General features: G+C 55.9%; 1 protein-coding gene across 2 annotated transcripts in view; it reads right to left on the reverse strand.

The window, feature by feature from the left end:
* Positions 1-14342, reverse strand: part of WNT7B (Wnt family member 7B) — a 49084-nt gene that overhangs the window by 4376 nt on the left and 30366 nt on the right. For both annotated transcript variants that reach the window (XM_007531901.3, XM_007531900.3), the window contains exon 3: positions 3707-3978. In XM_007531901.3, coding sequence (XP_007531963.1) covers positions 3707-3978 — 272 coding nt within the window. The remainder of the gene's footprint in view (positions 1-3706; positions 3979-14342) is intronic.

Here is a 14342-nt window from a genome sequence, read left to right on the forward strand (position 1 = left end):
TCCAGCACCTTCTCTGTAAGAGTCACAGCATCTGAGGCACCAGCACCAGGGACTCTGGCGACTACTCAGAAGCAGCAGCATGTCCTGGGCTGGCCCAAAGGAGCTGGGGGCTTGAGGAAAAGGCTGGCTAGGGCTCTGTGTGGAAGAGGGGGCACCTGGCACTAAGAACAACACTCAGTATGGTCCTGGGGGCTGGCTAGACCTTTCCTGGCCCCTGTGTGCTTCTCCCCCTAACCTTGACCCCCAATGCCAGGGATGCAAAGGGTGATGAGTGCCAGCCTGGGGTGGGGTGAATGGTGTCTCCCAGTCACATCCACTCAGAAGGTCAGTGTGGCCTTACGAGGCACTAGGTTCCTGTGGCTGTGATTAAAGTGACAGTATAATCAATCTGGATCAGGGATCTGACCTAAAGACAAAGACAAGGATTCTGATAAGAACCAAAGATTGAATGTACACATTACCACGCACAAAGACCAGGGTTCAACTCCCCCCACTCTTCACCTGTAGGGAGAAGCTTCATGAGTGGTGAAGCAGGTCTGCAGGTGTCTCTCTATCTCTCTCCCTCTCTATTTCCCACTCCCCTCTCAGTTTCTCTCTGTCCTATGAAATAAAAGAGAGTCAAACAAACAAACAAAAAGTGTCCAACAGAGTGTTGGATTCATCATGTAGGTATTGAGCCCCTTCAATAACCCTGATGACAGTAGAATAAGTAAATAGATAAATCGATTAATTAATTAATTAATTAATTAATTAAAGAGGAGGTTATCTCAGACCAAGAAGCCCCCTGGAGTTGGAAGAGGCAAGAAGGCCCCAGACCCCAGAGGATTTAGAGGGAGGAAACACAGCACTGTGAGACTGGAGAAGCCGGGACATGGCTGCTTGTTCAGCCCAGCCTGTGGGGCCTCGCTGTGGCCAGGGCTGCTCAGCTTCTCACGGGAGACATAGCGCAGGGAGGTGTAAGCCTGGACACTCCATCATGAGGGTCAAGGTGGCTGGTGGCCTAGGCTGCTGAAAGCCTTGAAGGTGGCTGGCTTCTACAGCCTCACAGCATGAGGGGCCTGGCCAGGGGGGACAGGAAGTCAGGAATACTCTGCCTATTTGTACAGGGGAGGAGACTGAGGTTCAAAGAGGGGTGGGAGTGGGGGGCAGGTGGTAGAGCACCCAGTTGAGCACACATGTCACCACACACAAGGACCTGGGTTTGAGACCCCGCTCCCCACCTGCAGAGAGGAAGCTTCTCAAGCAGTCAAGCAGGGATGCAGCTCTCTCTCTCTCTCTCTCTCTCTTCCTTTCCCCTCTAAATTTTTTCTTTGTCCTATCAAATAAAAATATGAGGGAAAAGGAAAAAGAATGCCAAGCATGGTGGATTTGTAGAGCAGGCACCAAGCCCCAGTGAAAATCCTAGCCAGTAAAAAATAAAAAACAAAGAAGCAAAAAACAAGGATGGGTCAGAACAGGACCTTCTAGGTGACCTGAGACAAGTGCTGACCACTTTCTGGCATTTCCCTGGCCCTGCTGTGACCTACTGTCCCTCCACCTCCAGTCCCTGTCTCCGTTCCAAACCCTCCCCACCCAGACTGGAGTTCCATGTAGCCTCTGTGTTCTCCAGCCTCCTCCTATCCCTTCCACAGACCCAGAATCCAACCCTGCCTCCTCCCTGGTGGTTTAATCTTTTCTTTTCTTTTCTTCTTTTTTCTCTTCTCCTCTCTTCTCTCTTTCGTTCTTTCTTTGGTTCTTGATAGGACAGAGTGAAGCTGAGATGAAAGGGAGATAGAGAAGGAAACAGGAAAGACACCTGCCACCCTGCTTTACTGTTTGTGAAGCTTCCCCTGTAGGTGGGGAGCAGGGCCTTGAACCCAGGTCCTTGTGTGTGGTTATGTGTGCAATCAGCCAGGTGTGCCCCCATCCAGCTCCACCCCTGGTGTCCTTTTACTTCCCACAGTGGCATCTGTGGCTCACAGGTCAAACCCCAGTGGGGCTGGCAGTCAGAGCCTTGTACTAGCAGACTGGTCCCAGGTGCCAGCGAGCCCACCTCCACGCTCTGAGCCGGGCTGCCCCTCCACCCCATGTGCCCATTCTTCTAACGCTGCTTTCGCTTGGCCGTGTCTCCATGGAGCAGTGGCTCAAGTCCCACCTCAGAAGCACCCAGGACCCTCATCTCCCTGCAGGGCCTGACTTCTTCCCCAGTAGCTTTAGGGATTGATTCTGTTGCTCACTCTGAACTTCAATGGGGATGTTGAACCCTTCCTAACTGCAGGGACGGCGGAGCTGCCACTCAGGTCCCAAGCTACTGCCCAGGCTCAGGTGGTTCCATGAGGTGCCCAGTCATGCTTCCTCCTCCTCCTCCTCCTCCTCCTCCTCCTCCTCCTCCAGGGAGTCCTCCAGATTCCTCCAGGTGAATGAACCAAGCTTTCCTCATCCCCCCCCCCCCATAGCCCAGCTTGATCTCCACCTGGAGAGCAGTAGTTAGGAGCCATCTGTGAGCACCCTGGAAGTGAAGAAGGTGCCTCTCATTCCTGTCTCCATGCTACCACTCATCCCTCTCCTCCCCCCACCCCCAGAATTAAGCTTATGCCACCTGCTGCACGTGCCCTCCACACAGTCCAGATGATGGCCAACTTCAGCGTGACACTCAAGGCCTGCTCTAAGCCAGTCTCCACTTGCCTCTCCAGCCCTGTGTCACCTGGGTGCACCTGCTATGTTCCCACCATCTGCAGCCCCCACCCCAGTGCTACTTCTCTGCTTTCTCGCTTCTCAGCTCTGGCATGGCCTTCAAGGCTCTGCTCAGATGTCACCTCCTCCAGGAAATCTCTGCTGCCTCCCGTAGGGTTGCCCATGACCCCCAGCTCCCTACTCAGTCCACTAAGGATGGCATCTGACTCCCTCTTGGCCCCCATGCTCTGCTCAGCACCTGTCACGGAGAAGGAGCAGGGGCTGTGGGAGGGTCATCCCAGCTTCTCTGTGTTGGAGGGGCAGGCTGCAGAGCCTCCCAGCTTGGTCCCTGAAACAAGGCCGGGGAGCCAGGCCAGGGAGCAAGGCCTGGAGTAAGGTTCCACTCGGCCGGCTGCCCTATCTTGGATCATCTTGCCGCCATGGAGGCTACTCCTCCCAGCTCCGTATCTGGGGCCTCATCTCCCCACAGGCAGGGCCGGGCTGGGCTCACCCTGACTTCTGCCCCAGCTGTCTGAACATCCTCCACAGGCAGCCCCCGCACCACAGCCCACCCTTTGCGTGACACTGACTGCCCCCCACCCTGTGCCCTCCCTTCCATCCATCCAGGGACAGCCTATCCTCATGGCAGCCTGAGCCAAAGGCCACCTCCTCCAGGAAGTGTCTCTGGGTGTATTAACCAGGGAGAGGACAAGGACTTTGAGGTTCCCATCCCACCTATGATGGGGCCAGAGGGCACCCCTCCTCCCATCCTATCCATAGGGGACCAGAAGGCACGCCTCCTCTCATCTTACCCAAGGGGGGAGCAAGGGGCACCCCACCTTCTATCTCACCATAGGGGGCCAGAGGGCATCACCCCTCCCCTCCTATGCATGAGGGAGCAGAGGGCACCCCACCTCCCATCCACAATGGGCACAGGGTGGCTGCCCTCTGCCCAGGGCTCTGCTCTGGTCCTCTCGGGGTGCCCCAGACTTCCTTAGCTAGAACAGCACCTCCCACCCCAGGGTGGGGAGGTGAGCACCCCGGGAGCACCGACCTTCCTGCCGGCTTCGTTATTGTGCAGGTTCATGAGCCTCCGCGCGTTCTTCTTGATCTCACGGGCATCCACAAAGCGCCGTGAGAAGTCGATGCCATAGCGCACGTCGGCCGAGCAGCCGCCCCACTTCCAGCCCTCCGCCTGGTTGTAGTAGCCCTGCTTCTCTCGGTCACAGCCGCAGTTGCTGAGGTTGCCCTGGCTGCAGGCCGCCGTCACGGCGTGGGCCACCCCAGCTGCAGTGATGGCGTAGGTGAAGGCGGCCTCACGGCTCCCTGCGGGGGTTGGGGGGTAGAGGAGGCGGAGGGTGCTGGGTGAGACGCAGCAGGTGCCCCAGCACCAGCCAGGCATGCAAGGGCATCATCGCTGTTGTCAAGTTCTCTGCCTGTGCCCAGAGCCTGGGAGCTGCAGGGTGGTAGGTTCCCCCAGGAGAAAGGCTGACTCTGCTGCTGCCTCCCTCTCTGGTCATCCATGCTGGCCCCTGGCCAAGCTCTGAGTCTCCCCTCTCCTGGAATCCCCTGGCTTGGCTCAGAAGACCCTCCCTCACCAACCCCCTCCTCCTCACCCACCAAATCACTGCACTCCCCAAGCTGGCAGTGCTGTGCCCGCTGCTCTCTCTCCCCCTCCTCCCCTGAACCACGATTCTTTCTTCCCTCTCAAGTGGGCACAACCCCAGGTCCCAGTGTGTCCTAGGTCCCAAATCACTCAGGCGCCACCAATGGAAAGGTCCCTTGAGGGTGAAAAGGAACAAGTGAACAGGTTCATTGGGGGAGAATTCTTTCCCGCTCATGGCCAAATTCTAACCACTTTCCAATTCTAGTTCTAATGCTGCCGCCTGCCTTTCTAAACTGCCAACCAGAAGGGAAACTGTCTCCTTGTTCAGTCCAGCAGCTGAGACTTCCAGGCTGCACATGAGTCTGTAGCCCCTTCTGTGGGCGGGTTCAGCTCCAGGGCTTCATTCACCACAGTCTCTGCTGGGAGACCCCAGCACCACCACCACCTGCCCTGATCTTTTGAGCCCGTCTTGCCTGTTCTGTGAGCACGGGCTCCCTGAGAGCGACAGTTGGCCTAGCTGGTCCTTGGCTAAGTTATGTTAGCATGGCAGCCCCAGCCCACTCAGGAGACCGCTGGCTCTGCGCACCAAACCCACAGGCCCCTAGGTAGTGCATATGCACATGCATGTGGGCAGAAGACAGCCGTGGAGTCCCAAGAACCACCCTTGGGAGAAGATGCCCTGTTTGAGCCTCTGTGGACCTGGGGCAGAAGGGACGGCTGCCTGACATGTGAGTCCTGAGTGGGGACTCTGGGGAGGTAAGCTGAGGGCATGTCACAGTGTGGTGAGCAGCTAGGGCTCTGGAAAACTTAGCTGATCATGCAGTCACACCATGAAGCTGGTCTAGGGAAAGAAAAGTCCCACAGCCCAGCCCTGTGGAGTGAGCATTTCCCTGGAGGCCCCAGAACTTGTCACTTTTCCGGGGACCCTCCTGTCCCCAGAAAGCCACCATTGTCCCTGAAAGGAAACAGGTGGGCTCTCCCATGTGCTGTGCCTCTGGACAGACTTCCCCAGAACCCTGCCCTGTATCTGCCACCCCAGCTCCCCAGCCTCCAGCTCAGACTCAGTTTCTCAGCTGTTACTCACCCTCTACCACTCTCGCCTCTTCTTGTGTTAAGGAACCAAGCCCTCCCATCTCACCATGGAGACAAAGGGAGATGGCCTGCAGAGAAGTGGCAGCCTGAGGAGACTTGATGAGGAAGATGCAGGGTCCTGGGCGCAGAGGGTCACCATATACTGGCATTCTGTGTGTCTCACCTGAGACAGCCCCATGGGACAGGGGGCCCTGTGACCACAATTTATAGGCCTGGAGCTAGCTCTGAAGGCATATCCCAGGCCCCAGCTTACCTGGGGAGTGGAGGGAAGACAGTACCCTCCCAGATCCTCCTTGGGCCACTTTGCATGGCCTGCAGGCCCCACCAGAATATGGGGGAGCAGAGGCACAGGCTTACAAATAGGTTTTTCCAGTGAACAGGGGCCTTGCTCAGCAACCCTCGGTGACTCCCCAGTCCTGGGCACCTGTCCTGTCTGTTATACCCACCACCACTCCCTGCAGCCTGGCCTTTACTCAGGTACAGCCCCTCCCCACCTCCCCAGCCCCTACTTCCCCCAGTTTCTAAGTCACTGGTCCTCTCACCTGCCCTGGTGCACACCAGCCTTGCTCTGGGGATGCTTGCCCATGTGTCCAAAGCTCACCCCAGCCTCTGGACACCGTGAGGATACACTCTCCCCACCTTGACTCCTGGAGGCCCTGGCAAGGTCAGCCACGGAGGCCCCGGCATAGTCAGCCACCCTTCTCTGGTGTGTGTGTGTGTGTGTGTGTGTGTGTGTGTGTGTGTGTGTTTTAACAGAGCCTCATGCATGTGTGACTCCACCATTCCTTGGCTGGCTTTCCCCCCCCCCCCAACCCTTTTCTGTTCCAGAGAAAGGAAGAGGGGGTAGGTGGGAAGAGACGCCACAGCTCTGCTCTATCACGTGTGGTGCTGCCATGTAGAGCTGGGGCTCAGCACCTCAAGTATGGGCAGGCACAGCTCTTCCAGCCCTCAGCTGCTGCCTGGTTATCCATGGGCCTCCCCCCACCCCCACAAATACACATTTGTATCCAGAGACCTCACACAAGTGGGTAAGGCAGGCTGCGTGCTTCCCCTCCTGGTTGCTTTCTGTCTCCATGACAACCCCATGAAATAAAGCCTCTGGATTAGACCCATCTCAGAGATGGGAACACTGAGCCCCAAAGGCAGGGGGGTCCAGCCATATGAGCTCGGTGCCTGTTCAGATGTGTCGGGTCACGGGGGTGGGCCGACAGGTGATGGCGGCACTGAAGGTCCATTTGAGGCTAGAAGCTGTCCTGGGCAGGGGCACACCCTGACCTCTGAAGGCAAAGGCCCTTCTAGGGATCCAGAGCCCACCCTGAACAGACACCAAGTCAGCTGCAGCATTCAGTGGGATTCCCTACCATCACCACCACCTAAATGGGGCAGGCCACACACACTGACTTCCTCCACCACTACCACCCCCAACTTGGGTAGGGCCAAGAGTGCAGACCGCTACTTCCCGAGCACTTCCTACTGTGGGTGCAGCTGGTTCAGTTGACACTATGAGCTCTGCGGGGCCTGGCCAGGGGTTCAGAGAAAGGCAGAGTCAAGTGTCCAGGGACATTGGGTTGAGCAGCAGGAAATACTGCTGTGTGGCCCCAGGCAAGTCACACACCCTCTCTGAACCTGTGTGCCCATTTGCCAAGGGAGGCCTAAAATCCTTCCCCTGGACCTAGGTGGGGGGTTAGAGCATTATGTGGAAAACTGAGAAATGTTACACATGTACCAACTTCTGTATTTTATTGTTGCCTGTAAACCATTAATCCCCCCCATGAAAGGAAAATAAATAAAATAAAATTCATAGTCTTTAAAAAAAAAACAACTTTCCCCTACCCTGTGCTTTCAGGACTGAGAAAGGAAATATGGCAGATGGTCACATCCGGCTCCCCAGACCTCTAAGATGATCTTAAGCCCAGGGCCATCCCTGCCTGTCCAGCCCACCCTGCCCTGGTCTAAAGCTTCCTCCTTGGGAGAGGGGCCAAGTCAGCCCTGCCCAGCTGATCCCTCCACTTACATTCAGGGCAAATCCACCGCCCTCAGAAACGACTTCTGGTGGAGAGACTAAGGCCACCAGTGGGGATCCACTATGGGGACTGTCCAGGCCATTCTCTTCCTCCTAGGTTGTTAGAACTTGAGCCTTCCCAAGGCTCCAGGAGCAGAGAACCTCCCGCCGGGTAGGTGGCAGAACACCTCCCCCACCTCCCAAGACTATACTATCCCGATGTCCCGGAAGTGACCTGCCACTTCCTGGTGTCCACGGGGCCTGGCACTCGGTTTTCAGAAAGCCATGCCTGGGCTCATAACTGTAGGCCTGGAGAAGCAGGTGAGGATGAGACTTCATTCAGTTCCCTTCAGATAAGCACCAGGAATCCAGAGCCTTGGTGCTGGGAAGGGTCTGGGGCCAACTTTTGCCGTCTCCTTGTCTCCAGCAAGTAACGGGTGAGGCCCAGAGAAGGGTAGCATCCTGCTCAAGGCCACACAGCAGCTCCAGAAATGAGGGGACCCAGGCTCCAGGTTCTGAAAGCTCAGGGGTGAGCCTAGAGGTCTGGCGCTGCTCACTGCCCTGAGTGGGTCTCAGAGTCTGCCACTTGGAATTCAGGCCTGTGGGGTGATGTTGGGCCAGTCAAGAGGCCATTTTGTTTCTTAGTCCCCACCCCATCCGCTGTGGATGAGTCACCAGCTAGAATGAGGGCCACAGGGATGGAGTTTAAGGAGACATGCACCACACACAGCATCTGCACACTGGGGTGTGTGAGCCTCACGTGTGTGCTCGTAACCCTGTGAGTGTGAGCATGCGTGTTCAGGGTGTGTGCGCACCTATGCTTGTGGCCAGCACAGCCTGACTCCCTTTCTGTCAGCCTGCTTGGCCTCTCTTAAAGAAAGTGACATTTTTCTACAAGTCATACAGCCCCACATCACCCTTAAGAATGGGGCCGGGGGGAGGGGAGGCCGGGTAGTAGCGCAGCAGGTTAAGCACACATGGTGCGAAGTGAAGCTCAAGGACCAGCATAAAGATCCTGGTTCGAGCTCCCGGCTCCCCACCTGCAGGGGGGTTGCTTCACAGTCAGTGAAGCAGGTCTGCAAATGTCTATCTTTCATCTTTCTCTCCCCCTCTGTCTTCCCCTCCTCTCTCAATTTCTCTTTGTCCTATCCCACAACAACAACAGCAATAACAACAACACCAAGGACAACAAAAAATGGGGAAAATGGCCTCCAGGAGCAGTGGATTTGTAGTGCAGGCATAGAGGCCGGACAGTACCATCCTGAGACAGGCCCACTCGGTGAATGTGTGATTGAGTAGTTACATGAGTCTGGATCCCATGACACACTAGGCTATATGGCACAGCCCGTTGAAGCCTCATCCAGGATGCAGCTGTTCATGGAAATGCCACTGAGTAATGGCGGGGGGGAGGCACAAAAGGGGCTCAGAGAATAAAGTGCATTCTCCCATGCATGAAGCCCTGCATTCCATGCCTGGCACCACAGGAAAGCACCAAGGACAGAGGAGCTCTGTGCATGGTGGGCAGTGTCTTGGACTCTCTTACTCCCCGCGTCTATCTCCCCATCCCCACCACACACACACACACACACACACACACACACAACTACACACACACACACAACTACACAGTAGAAAAATTCAGCCAGGGAGGTGACTCAGGTTTGGGGCCTGGAACCATCCCCAAACACCACCTTCAAAAATGGCAACGGGGTGACACACTGGGTTGCATACACACGCTACCATGCACAAAGACCTGGGTTCAAGCCCCTGGTCCCCAACTGCTAAGGAAAAGCTTCCCAAGGGGATAGCAGTGCTTCAAATCTCTCTGTCTCTCTCTCTCTCCCTCTCCCTCTTTATCTTCCTCTTTCTCTTCAGTTTCTCTGTATCTATCCAATAAATGAATAAATAAATAAAAATATTTTTAAATGGCAAAGGATCCCCATAAACACCTCTGTAAAGAATATGTAAAAGTGACCAAGAAACAAGTGAAGAGATGCCTGACATCATTAACTATCAAAGAAGTGCACATCAGAACCTCAAGGAGGGGCCAGGAGAGAGCTCACCCCACAGAGCACACACCTTCCATGCACACGGCCTTGGGATCCAACTTTGTGGAGACACCACGGATGATGGTCCCTGGAGTGTGCCATGGATGGCCGAGTGGTGCTGTGCTATCTCTTTTCTCTCTGCCTGTCTCTCTCCCTCTAAGAAGTAGTGAATGATAGATACAGCTGAGCCAAAGAAGCTGCTCAGTGGGGTATCACCACACGGAAGGCCTTGGGTTTGTTCGTCAGTGCTGCATAAGAAACAAATGACCCTAATGAGATAGGATGGCTGAAATAAATAGGCAGATAGTAACAAGTACAACAAGGACATGAAAATGTTGGAAACTTCACACATTACTGGAATTAAGTCCAATGGACTAGCCACCAAGGGAAGAGTCTAGCAGTTCCTCTAGATGTGAAACAAAAAATCATTATGTGACCCAGTAATCTCCCTCCCAGGTTTTTTCCCAAGAGAAATGAACACAAAGACTTGTGCATGAATACTCACAGTGGAATTATTTGTAATACCTCAAAGTGGGAACAACCCAAATGTCCATCAACAGACAGATGAGTAAAAAAAAAAAAAAAGTGGCCCATCCAGACAATGGAATATTACTCAGTCTTGCAAAAGAATGAGGAACTGATCATTGCTACAGCATCGATGACCCCTGCAAACATTGTGCCCTCCCCAAAAAAATCAAAAACTGCCATCCACAAAAGGCAGGACATTGTGACATGTCATTATAGAAAGTATCTAGAATACTCAAGTCCACAGAGAGAGCAAACCAATGTGACTGGGGAGTGGCTGGCAGATCATAGCTGAAGGGCTTCTCTTGGAGTGATGAGATTTCCCTGATGGTCTCACAGTTCCACTCAAACCCTAAAAATTGGCCACTAAAACTGAGGAATTGTCTAATGTGTAAATTGCATGTGGATTACATGTCAGTCAAGCTGTTATAAAAGTAGGTGGCATTTGGTGGGTTTTAGGGGGTAGCATACCACCCATTTACTCAATTTAAACCCTCATAGGGATTCCCACTTCATAGGATACTTGACTCAAGGAGGCAGGTGAATGGCCCAGTCATAGCACAGAGATGGGGCCTGGCCCTGGACCCCAGAGTCCTAGGGTAAGGCCCAAAGTGCCCAGCCCTGCTCAATCCTGAAGCCCAAGGTCAAGTATACAGCAAGACAAGGCTGTTGTGGGGGCTGCTGGCTGTGAGAGGACCCATAGAAGGTGGAGACTGATGAAAAAGCACTGGGAACAGTGCTGGGGGGTGGGAGGGGAGCGTGGAAGTGCTGAGGAGGGAATGTGAAGAGGAAGTGGGGAGGAGGATTTGGATCTTAGGGCACTCCTAGGCTTGCATTGCAAAGGGCTATCAAACTGACAACAGAGAAGGTAGTGAATGCAGGTAGACTCACCGGGTGAGAAGCACTGGCAGCTTGCTAGGTGAGGGGTCAGAGGGCCCATGTGGCCTGGCTTGGGACACAGGGTGAGGGTGGGTCAAGGAGGCTGGTGGGTGGACTGGGGGGCAGGGAGTTAAGGAAAGAAAAATCCAGAAGCCTCCAGATGCAGGGTCTAGGTGAGTGAGGGCCATAGGGTGGAGGGTGGGGACGCAGGATAGTTTTGAGGGATCTAACTTGGTCTCAGGCAGGTTGGGGTCCCCGTGGACAATAGGAGGGGCATCTGAGAACTCAGGTCTGGCCAGAGGCACCTCCAGTCCACTCTGTCCCCATCAACAAGTATCAGCCTGAATGGTACTGGGACTCTGACCCCACCCTAGTCCTTTGCTGCTCTGGGCCTCAGTTTCTGCATGGACCATGGGTGAGGCACAATGTGGTGAATGTCCTCTCTGGACATTTTCACCTGAGGTGACTGCCATGGTGCAGGTAAATCAAGGCAACTCTTGCTGGGGTCTCGGGGGACATGGGACAGGGCAGGGGTCCCTGAGTCTTCTAGTGGCTTGGCCAGTGGGACTCTGCTGCCTGGTGAGGCCCCACACCCTCCCTGGCCATCCTCCAGGATTCCTATGATCCTAGAAGAGGGGACAGGGGAAGATGGCCCCTCCAGGGCTCTAGGCAGAGAGGCTGAGGCCCAAGGAGGAACACTGGCAGACCTGGGGTCACTTTCCAAGGTGGCCCGGTCCCCATGTCCAGGTCTGGCAGAGAAGCCCAGGGACCTCAGGCAAGGCCAGTGGCCCCTTGAGGATGCCCATACCCCAGGCTGGGCTCAGTTCCAGGACCTGTGCCTGCCACCCTCAGCTGGTATGGCATCCCAATACCCACAGGCCCAGGCTGGGAGAGGCAGGAACAGTGGACTGTTCCAGAAACAGTGGACTGCAAGTAAGGGAGGAAATTCAAAGCTCTACCCAACAGGCCTCTGCCAACCTGGGTGTTCAAGGCAGGGCCTTGGCCCTAGACCACCTGGATCCAACACACACCTGTCACCCATGGATGGGAGATGGTAATGGCACCACTTCACAGTGGCACAGAGGGTGTGAGAGCAACACCAGTGCAGGCTAGCTGGGCACAGGGGGGATGGGCTGGGGTTGACTGACACCTGAGGGCTGACTGTGGGCTGGGGGTGGGGAGTTTTACCCACTGCAAAGCAGCTCAGAACCCTGGCCTGGTAGGTGAGCGGAGGGTAAAGGCCCATGTTGGTCTTCTTGGTGCTTCTGTATGTGACTGTGTATGCAACTGTGTGTAAGTCCATGTGTGTGTTGCTTTCTCTGTCACTCTGTCTGTCCCTCTCAGGCCTGTCTCCCGCCCACCGCACCCAGCCCCCACCCTTGCTCTGGCTGAGTCAGTGACTCCACACTAAGCTCTTCCCTGCCGTTGTCATAAACAGAGCGTTGGAAAAAGTCCTGCCAGGTCCGAACACGCCGGCACGCCCACGCGCCCCAGGCCTTTGTTCTGACCCAGCGAGGCCCTCACACGCCGCGCAGCAGCCCTGCAGGTGGGTCCTGCCCCGTGGCGAAGAGGCAATATGGCAGAAACCCCGGGCTCTGTGTTGCAAGCTGTACTGACCTCCCAGGGGCTCCCCGCCACCACGCTCGCTGCTTTTCTTTCTGGGGGAAGCTGAGGAGGCCACTCCTGCAACCCACTCCCGCCCCACTTCTGACAGTCCCTCCTGTTCAGGAGGTCAGCCCCAGACAGCCTGCCCTTGTAAAGTCAGCAATGATGGCCATGTAGCCTCCAGAGTGGCTAGTCAGAGGTGTCCATACCAACCTGGTCATCTCAGAAAGCACCCCTCCCAGCTGCCAGCCAACCTCCCAGCAGAGGGGACTGAGAGCAGGCTACCTGGAGCAGCCTTGGGCCCCTTCACAGCCTGAGCTGGGAGCTCTACAGTGCCTCTGCCCCCACTCCCAAGTCATTGTGATCCTGACTTCTGAAACTCCCATTGTCCTGCCATCCTAGTTGGCTGGTCCCTGGCAGGGAGTGGCCAGGGCAGCCAAAGCAAGGCTGACCAGCCCTGAACCCTATAGCTTCCCAGAACGGGTAGCTGACCTCCACCTCTCCCCCGCACCTCCCTCCCAAAACACACATACACACCTCATCCCGGGACACTCCATGTAAACTGGCTGAACAATAACAGAGCTGCCAGAGGGAGCCTCCCCCGCCCCAACTGACCCAGGCAGAGAACACCCCTCTCTGGCCACCCCTGGTGGGAGCACCATGTCTGGGAAGGAGAAAGTTCTAGATCTGAGCTTCCAGGCCGGGGGGAGGGCACTACTGTCCCCTCCAAGAGTCCCGTAGCCCAGCAGACCTCTTGGAACTGCTCTCATCAGGCCACAGGCACAGGAGGAAATGTAGAAACAGCAAGGGACTGAGTTCCTGTAAGCTATTTTATGAAGCACACACAGCCCATGACAACAAGGCCAAGGATGTAAGGATTGCTAGAGAGCTGTCTTGCTCTAGGGAAATCTGTCTGTTCCACGTCTGGGAAATGATCCATGTGCCTTTGGCCTGACTCGTCTCAGCATGTGAGTGGTGCTGCTGCCCAAGGTGGCCCGAGGTCCCTTGAGCTCTCGTCCTTCCTGGTCTTCAGAACCCTGGAGCGGAGTATGACCCAGGGCCAGACTCCCACCTCCATGGCCAAAGACACCCAGAGGTCAGCCCGCCAGTGCACCCAGGCCTTATGGCCTCTGCTGAGTCCCAAGTGACCAGCGGGTTCAGGGAGAGCTCCCAATGCAAATGTCCCCTGCAGAGCACATGGGACAGAGACAGGAGGCCGGGCAGCCATGTGAGGCAGGATTAGGGCTTCCCCTATGCCTGCTCATGTCCGCAGCGGCACATGATGGGTGGGACTCAGTGTTCCATGCAGCATGGGGTGGGGGCTGGGGGCCCCATGCATGCCACAGCACCCCTCCTGCTCCCCAGGCTGGAGGGGCCCCAGGAGCTCTGAGCTCAGGTGGGGCTGGGACAGTGGCAGGAAGGAAGGAGAGAAAAAGCCCTTTCCTGCTCCAAACCTTCCATGCCTTCCGGGCCCTTGGGGTTATGGCCCTGCTCCCTCCAGGGCTCCACAGGCCTCTGCATTCTCTCTCTGACCACCCTTGGGTTTGCCCTCAGTGCTTCCAGGAAATGCCCTCCAAGGTCCGGCCTCTGGGTCTTTGTACCTGCTGTTCCCTCCTCCCAGAACCCTTCCCTGTATACACTCAGGTATCAGTGCTCACATCGCCTGTAGGGAGACCCTTGCCTACAGCCCAGGTAGAGAAGACATCCCACCTTGCACAGGGGTCCCACGGGGGCTTGCCTTTCTAAGAGATGCCCTGGGACACAAGGTTCAGCCCCAATTCCCAGGCACCCCACCACACATGACAGAAGAGATGGGGGCACATTCACCACCCACATCCCAGAGGTCATCTGCAATAACAGGAGAGGCAGGATCTGCACATCTCTGGACAGAGGAAGAAAGAGGCCTGGAGCTGGCCCAGGTGGCCAGAGAGAG

The sequence above is a fragment of the Erinaceus europaeus genome, chromosome 4 (assembly GCF_950295315.1).
Source record: "Erinaceus europaeus chromosome 4, mEriEur2.1, whole genome shotgun sequence".
Classification (NCBI taxonomy): Eukaryota; Metazoa; Chordata; class Mammalia; order Eulipotyphla; family Erinaceidae; genus Erinaceus; species Erinaceus europaeus.